The 8,926-nt window shown below is 33.8% G+C and overlaps 1 protein-coding gene across 1 annotated transcript in view; it reads left to right on the top strand.

The window, feature by feature from the left end:
* Positions 1-977: 977 nt before the first annotated feature.
* Positions 978-8,926, top strand: part of PIK3CB (phosphatidylinositol-4,5-bisphosphate 3-kinase catalytic subunit beta) — an 86,073-nt gene continuing 78,124 nt past the window's right edge. The window contains exons 1-2 of the mRNA XM_044669983.1: positions 978-1,148; positions 8,207-8,432. Of these exons, the coding sequence (XP_044525918.1) occupies positions 978-1,148; positions 8,207-8,432 (397 nt within the window). The remainder of the gene's footprint in view (positions 1,149-8,206; positions 8,433-8,926) is intronic.

Here is an 8,926-nt window from a genome sequence, read left to right on the forward strand (position 1 = left end):
AGATTTTGAGTTAGATGGAATTTGGATGGGATTTGTATCACTTTGAAATTGGTTTTTAGTTGGAGAACACTGTAAAGGAAAGCCTGGTGAAAAAAACCATGTTGGGAAGCGGGGTTATTATGACTAGAGTTGAATTAATAATGTGGAGTAGTACAGCAAGCTTGGAAAAACTACAGCTGAACCACATGTCTATTGCACACTTGATAGACTTCAGTATAAGTGTAAATATAACTTTTATATGTACTGGGAAACAAAAAAGTTCATGTGACGTGGTTTATTGTGATAATTATTTTATTGTGGTGATTTGATACCAAATCCACAATATCTCTGAGATATGCCTGTAGTATTTGTTTGACACACTATTGTATTGTTGGTATGGTGAAACTAATAACTAACAAATTATTTTTTTAATAGATTTTTATTGATGTTCTTTTAAACATCATATAGTGTTCCTTTCCTTATATCTCCCCTTTCTTCTTACTCATGACCTCTTTTAGATATTAGTCTGGTAGGGGATAGCTGGATGACTCAGTGGATTGAGAGCCAGGCCTAAAGACTGCAAGTCCTGGGTTCAAATGTGGCCTCAGACACTTCCTAGCTGTGTGACCTGGGCAAATCACTTAACTCCCATTTCCTAGCCCTTACCACTCTTCTACCTTAGAACCAATACACAGTATTGATTCTAAGAAGGAAGATAAAGGTTTTATTGAAGAAAAAAATAGATATTAGCCTGATGGGGGAACATAGGGGTCAAAAGGTAGGTGTATTTTTAGTCACTTTATTAGCATAATTTAAAATTGTTATACTGATTAACAGTTGCTTCAATAATGCACTTGATATAACCTATCTTCCCACAACCTGTCCAACTATTTAGCAATGATTATCTGATATGTTTTATGAAATATTAATTGAATATTTAGATAATAATCACATTGATTAAATTTTACTAACTTTTTTCTAGGGCCCCTTGGTTATGAATGTGCTTCAGTTTTATAATGCCTCCTGCTATGGCAGACATCCTTGACATTTGGGCTGTGGATTCTCAGATAGCATCAGATGGCTCCATTCCAGTGGATTTCCTATTGCCCACAGGGATCTATATCCAATTGGAAGTACCTCGGGAGGCCACTATTTCTCACATTAAACAGGTATGTTAACAGATGGCATGAAAATTATTTGGGACTTACACCAAAAAAGAGCAATTCATATTCTTAAAAGAACCGAAAGGAATCTCTCAATCTCCCATTCATTCATTCATTCATTCTCTCTCTCTCTCTCTCTCTCTCTCTCTCTCTCTCTCATATATATATATATATATATATATATATATATAAACATAAACCTTAGATCTTTATTATGTAGTTTGCTTTTCTTTTTTATGTATATAGTATAGTCAACATTTAGAGTATGCTTTCTGACACACCTTTGTATTGTTGCTATGGTGACACTAAAGACCATTAAATTATTTCTGCCTTTTTGTATGTTTATACTTCCTTCTTTCAACAACTCTATTTAAAAACATTTTTTTTTTTTGGTCTTGGTGACCATCTTATCTTTTCTTTTTTTTCCTACCCCATCCTCTTTTGACCTCCTTCACAATAGAGGAAAAAATACCCCTAAAGCCTCCACTAAAGTCTTTATGACAGTAATGAATAGTCAAGCAAAATAAACTTTTTTCCTGCAAACAGGTGCTAATTCTAGGACTTTTCTGCATTCACTTACTGTTTGTCAGGCATAGTGGTAAGTCCTGGGAATTCAAATAAGAAAAAAAAGACAGTCCTTGCCTCCAAGGAGCTTATATATAATGAGGGAAAACAGCACACAAACAAGCTAAAAAGCAGGTGAGAGGGGCACCTAGACATATGTCATTCTATGGAGTTAACAGCAAGGTTGGGTTGTGAGCCCAGTATAAAGGAAGGCTTTGGGAAGATAGAGAGTACTTCCCCCTCTATCCCTCCACTCAGAGGGGAGACAAGACTGAGGATGAGTTTAGAAAGTGTTTAGTTATCAAAACCTGATTCACTTTTTTGTGGTGCTGAGATTTCAGGTGATAACTTTAAAAAAAGAGATGCTAATCGGCCATGGGTAGGGGGGGCGCGGGGGTGGGGGGGTTGAAGGGGAAAGGAGGAGCATGAATCATGTAACCATGTTAAAAATGAATATTAATAAATGTTAAAAAAAAAGAGAGATGCTGAATCTGTGACTATAGACAAGTCTTTTAATCATTGCTTTGGTCAACTTTTTAAGATTGTAAATTGTAGAGAAGGATTTGATCTCCATTGGTAGAATTAGCTTCCTCATTTGGGATTTCCTTATACCAAGGAAATTACAGGTCTGGTCATTATTTTATATGTAGTATATTAAAATTGATTAAAGAGATCATTAAGAGCAATAAAATAAAACTGAATAAAATAAGAATATCTGAAACTGAAGGTTATATTTAGTGTGTTAATATGAATAGAAAAGGAGAAAATTTTCAAAGACTTTTATAAATAAATGTCAGACTGATATTCTTTCCAATAAAATTTATTAAATACTTAATATAAAGTATGCTCTACACTTAGTTCTAAAATTAATGCATATTAGGAAACAGAAAATATCATAGGATTTAGAACTGGAAGTCAAATGTTCAGGATCATCTGGAACAATTTCCTCATTTTTCAAATGAGGAGACATGACCTTATAGGTTGAGAGATTTACCTAATTTATTAATTACCTTGAAATAGTAATTAGGGAAGCTAAAATTTTAACAGGTTTTCAGGCTCTAGGACCATTATTCTGTTTACTATATCACACTTATGTTATCTCATCCTTTGAGAAATTTACAATCTAATTTAGTGACAAAGCTAATATAAATGAGGCAATTAGAAAATAATACAAAATAACTTTGAACGTGTTGAGGTTGAATAATAAGGAAAAAATGGTTAATAAAATTTTATTTTTATTAGAACACCTGCCATCTCATACATGGAGGTATAACTAGTCCTAAGTAATCCCACTAATAACTTGTTTAATCAGCCATAGACCTAAATGATTGGAGGAATGTTAATTACTCATGAGTAGCTCAAACTAGTGTCATAAAAATGACAATACTTCCTAAATTAATTTATTTATTCAGTGTTCTACCAATTAAGCTCCTCTAAGAATATTTTATATACCTAGTCTAGGCACTGTGATAAGTACTGAGGATACAAAAAGGCCAAAATACTATCTCTGCCTTCAAGGAACACACATTCTATAAGGGGATCTGGGAGAAGAACAACATACATCACCCTTTCTTATAAAGTCTATTTAGAGTACATGAACTGGAAACTAAAGGACTAGCCTTTCAGTAAGAATGGCTAAGAAATTGTTTGTTTTTAAACCCTTAACTTCTATGTATTGGCTCCAAGACAGAAGAGTGGTAAGGGTGGGCAATGGGGGTGAAATGACTTGCCCAGGGTCACACAGCTGGGAAGTGTCTGAGGCCAGATTTGAACGTAGGACCTCCCATCTCTAGGCCTGGCTCTCAATCCACTGAGCTACCCAGCTGCCCTCGCTAAGCAAATTGTAATGGAATATTAGTGTAAATTATTTACCTTTACAGAGGAAACTGGGAAGATATTGTTGAGCTGATAAAAGTAAAGTAAGAAGAATTTATATAATGATAATATTATAGAGAAAAACAATTTGGAAAGACTTTAGTATTCTTATCAGCATACTGATAAACCTTGAATCTAAAAGCATGAAGATGGAATGGGCCTGTCCTAATAGAGGTGATAAACTTCAAATTCAGAAAGAATAAGACATTTTTTGGACTTGGTTAATGGGAGACTTTATTTGCTTGAAGACCATATTTTTCTATTTCTCCTTTTTTCAAATCTGCTCAAAGTAACAGGAAGCAGGTCAAAGTAATAAAAAATGCTTGTTAGTTGACCAAAAATTCTAAAAATTGAAAGAATCAGTCAAAATATTTCTGCATAGAAAAAAGACAGATATTTTATTTTATTAAGTGTGATTATGAACACTGGATAGCAGAATTCCATATGAACATTCTTTTTGGACTTGGGTTCTTTTTTCAGATAATTTGATTACTAAACTTAAAAATCAGATATAGGCTGATTATTTCTTAAATTTTGTTACTTTGAATAGGTTTTTAGAGCATTGATTCTTATGTGGGTGATAAGATAGCTTATTATGAATATTAGTGAACTGAGTCAGTGCTTTGATTTTTTTTTTTTGTTTATTATGCTTTTGTAAAATCTACTACATAGTAATTTTTCATTTTTAATCAAAAGCAGGTTTGGGGGGCTTTTTCCTTCCGTTTATATTCATCATATCTGATAGCAGTTCTCAGCGATGTCAAAAGCAACAAGAGATGTCAAAAAACATGTTATTTATGTAGTATAGGACAATAAATTAATAGAGAAATTTCATACAAAATTACTTTTGTAGTTTGTCAAGGTCTATTTTTGTCAACATGAGTAGGACAGGGAAAAGAAGGGAGGTAAATCTAAGCAAAGCAGTAGTAATGACTATACTATAGTAATTTTCTTGCTTTGGTGAACATGTCCAACAGGTGGAAATATAATTTTTGATTAAAGACCTTTAGTACAGTTAATCTTGTTTTGTATAGTTTTAACTATTAGGAATGATATAACCTTTCAGACTCCCTACCAAAACATGGTACCTAAAACTTTTTATAATATCTCAACAGAAAGATGAGTCGTTCTGACTCCAGACCTGACACTTCATACACTGTGCCACTTACTTGCCTAAAGCCAGGTTACAGTGGCCAATCATCTCCCTAAAATCCATATACCAGGCCTCTCTTGATATAGTGTATTCCCATTTATTATTGCCTTGACCATCTCACTTTTAAATAATATTGGATCCAGGTCCACCAAAATGTCTTGATTTAAAATTTTAAGAAAGTTTAAAAATTCATTTTAATTCACAATTAGTCTTTTAAAATATGAAATATACTTTAGCCAAACTTACCTCCATTTTGTACTTACAAGGTTGTTTTTTTGGAACCCAAACTGAGGTACTTTCGACTTAATTTAATATTTGGTAATAGGAAAGTAAATGGTATGAATCTAGGAGAGTTAGAACTATATCCCAGAATTTCAAACTAGAAAAGAACTCTAGAAGCCATCTTGTCCAGAACAAGAGTTCCTTGTGGAATATGCTTAGCCATGTTAGCTAGCCTTTTCTTGAAGCCCTTCGATGAGGTAGAATTCATTACTTTCCAAAGTAAACCATTCCAGTTTTATATCTCTCTGTTAGGAAATTTCTCTTATATCAAATGTAAAGTTGCCTCTTTACAGCATCCATCCTTTCATTTAATTTGGAGCCAAACATTGCTAATGTAATCTCTCTTCTTCATGAAGCCATTCATATACTTGAAAATTGCTTTCATTTTCCCTCTAAGTTTTCTAGTCTACAGTCTATACATTGTTATTCTTTTTCTTTTTTAGAACCCTAACTTTCGTAACAACTCCAAGACAGAAGGGCAAGAGTTAGGCAAGTGGAGTTAAGTGATTTGCTCAGGTTCATACAGCTAGGAAGTGGCTGAGGCCTAATTTGAACTGAGGTCCTCTCTGACAAAGGCTTTATTTCATAAATATATGTTGACTATAGAACTAAGTCAAATTTATAAAAATAAGAGCCATTCCCCAATTGATAAATGGTCAAAGGATATGAATAGGTAATTTACAGAAGAAATTAAAGAGCCACTTTTGTAGATAGGAGATCCTGAGCTCAAATCTGGCCTGAGACACTTCATAGCTGTGTGACCCTGGGTAAGTCACTTAACCCTAATTGCCTGTCCCTTTCTGGTCTTTGGCCTAAAAACCAATACTTAGTATCTTACTTAGTAAAAAAGCAAGGAAGCAAAGGACAAGTTTAAGTGTAAGAGACTTAAATCATAATGGATTTATAGGGGGAATTGAAAAAGGGTGACCACTATGAACTTAAGTCCATGTTATTAATTGACTTGTCAAAAATAACTTGTCATTTTCATAAGACATGAGTCCTTGAAATCACCATCTTATCTTCCAACTTGTTCTAAAAACTTATTCCCATGCTACTTAGCTCGTTAAAAATGTCTGGACTTAATTGTAGGTTTTTTTCTGCAAAAAATATGTAAAATCTTTGCAACTCCATGCCCTTGTAATGGCATTACTGTAAGCAGTTATTTTTGGACACACTTTAGCTTTTAGATTCATTATCATCAGAATTTTTCACAGTTTTTATTTCACTACTGAATAGCACTTCTATAAGGAGTATAAAGTCCTCAACCTACAAGCACTTAATTAAACACAGACAATATATGTATCAGGCATTATGCTATGCATAAGGCATAGGTAGAAAGAATAGAATGAAAGAAACCCTATTTTGAAGGAGTTTACATTATTTGTAGAGACAATATCCATATATTCACATTCAGAATTAATAATGAAATTAATAAAAAGAGATTAAATACAAGCTAGTTGAGGAAAGAGGGTTTCACATTAGAAGGCAGTGTTTGAATTGTAACTTAAAGAAGTGTGGAAGTCTGGAGGGAAGGTAAGAAGGGAGTGCATTCCAGGGTTGTTTAAATCCCAGTGCAAAGGCACAATGGGAGATGGAGTTCTTAGTGTGAGGAATAGACACAGGCCAGTCTGAGAGTGGGGATGTAATTTATAAGTGAGGCCGGAAAGATAGATTGGGTCAGATTTTCAAAGAGCTTTTTTTTCTTGTTTAATATTTCAATATTTTATTTTCCCTAATTACACAAATTTTTTTAATATTTATTTTTTAAGTTTTGAGTTCCAAATATGTTCTTCTTCCCTTTCCCCTTCTCTGAGACAGTAAACAACTTTATATATATTGTACATGTGATATCATGCAAAACATATTTTCATATTGGTCAGTTTGTAGAAGACACATTTCTTTTTAAGTCATGTGAAGAAAGCAAAATGAAAAATAATGCTTCAATCTGCCAGATTCCATTAATTCTTTCCCTGGAGGTGGACAGCATTTTTTCATCACAAGCCCTTCAGAATTGTCTTAGAGAGCTTTAAAAATCTGAGAAAATTATACAGGGTGCCCCCAAGTTTTAGTGAGGTTTTAAATTAAGCTATTTAAAACTTAAAACTGCACTAAGACTTTTGGGACACCCTATGTTTGATTCTAGAAGAAATAAGACACCCTTTTTGAGTAGGGGAGTGACATGTTCAATCTGCATTTAATGAAAATCACTTGAGTATCTATGTAGAGCAGTGATAGGGGACCTTTTAGAGACCATGTGCCCAAACTGCAACCCTCACGCTTTTTGGTAGCTTGTTACAATAGCCTCTTCTGCTCCTATCTCATTGTCATTTTGTATTTGGCTTAGTTCTATTATCTCTATTATAGCCAGTTATTTTTTTTTCTTTATTTCTGGAATTGGTTTTTGCTGGTTTTGAAAGAGATGACAGAATCTCTTCTTTTCCTATTTGCTTGTCATATCAGCATCATTGGGTTTTGTTAATACTGTTCTCTTTCCCCTCATACTGTGAAAGATGTAACTAGCTAACTTGAAAATAAAAATAATTTAATGATTTTGTTTTTTTTGCTTTACTATACAGTCAGTTTTGCTATAACTTAACTTATGCATTCCCATAAAAGCAAAATTTCACACTTAAAAACTATAGCCATATGGGAAAATGTTATGGGTCACAATGCTCAAAAACTGTCAGTGACATAAAAAAAAAGATAGAAACCTAATAAAAATTGTAGCACAGTTTGTTATGATGGTATTTGATCATCATAACAAGTTTTATACATGGTAAGTGGTCAAGAAATACATAAGTACTCCATTAAAATAGATGTGCAGATTCTGGCTGCTACTGCTCTGGATGCAGCAGAGGAAGGGACTTGGGAGAAGGGATATTATATAGACAGTTCTTTTGATTCACATTTCCTATTGCACCAAGAGACACAATAAATAGAACACTTCAACATGAAAAAGACTTGAAGTTTGCTTGTGGAAATGGACTTTGGCAGTTTCACAGCTTGTGCATTATTGTGAGGTCATGCAGATTTCTACATTCTCAATGTTGCAGGGAAGAAATTGTACATGTGCAAACTCAAAGTTATGCTCAAATTGTGCCCTTATATACCAATTTTGGAACATACTTACATTTTCAAAACAAGTGTTAGAGCAGAACTGACTGTATATTTTTCTAATTATTACTTGCAGATGCTATGGAAGCAAGCTCACAGCTACCCTATGTTTAATCTTCTTATGGAAATTGACTCTTACATGTTTGCATGTGTGAACCAAACTGCAGTTTATGAGGAGCTCGAAGATGAAACAAGAAGACTCTGTGATGTCAGACCTTTTCTTCCAGTTCTCAAAGTGGTGACAAGAAATTGTGACCCAGGGGAAAAATTAGACTCCAAAATTGGAGTTCTTATAGGAAAAGGTAATTTTTTATCTTTTTAGATTTTTGTTTGTTTCCTACTTTATGGAAAATGGTTAATGTCACATATATATGTAGAGGTATTATATACGCATGGATACAGGCACAAAAATACTTGTATTTTTTAAGTCAGGTAATTATTATGAATAATTATGAATTAATATTATGAATAATTATGAATAAACCTTAAAGCAGCAAGGGTTAGGCAGTTGGGTTTAAGTGACTTGCTCATAAGGATCACACAGTGCTCACTAAGGATCACACAGCTAAGAAGTGTCTGAGACCAGATTTGAATATAGGCCCTCCTGACTTCAGAGCTGGTGCTCTATCTGAGCTACCTAGCTGCCCCTGAACTAATTTTTTTTTTTTTTAACATTTATTAATATTCATTTTTAACATGGTTACATGATTCATGCTCCTCCTTTCCCCTTCAGCCCCCCCCCTGAACCCCCCCTACCCATGCGCATTTCCACTAGTTTTGTCATGTGTCCTTGATC

The sequence above is a fragment of the Gracilinanus agilis genome, chromosome 3 (assembly GCF_016433145.1).
Source record: "Gracilinanus agilis isolate LMUSP501 chromosome 3, AgileGrace, whole genome shotgun sequence".
NCBI classification, from domain to species: domain Eukaryota; kingdom Metazoa; phylum Chordata; class Mammalia; order Didelphimorphia; family Didelphidae; genus Gracilinanus; species Gracilinanus agilis.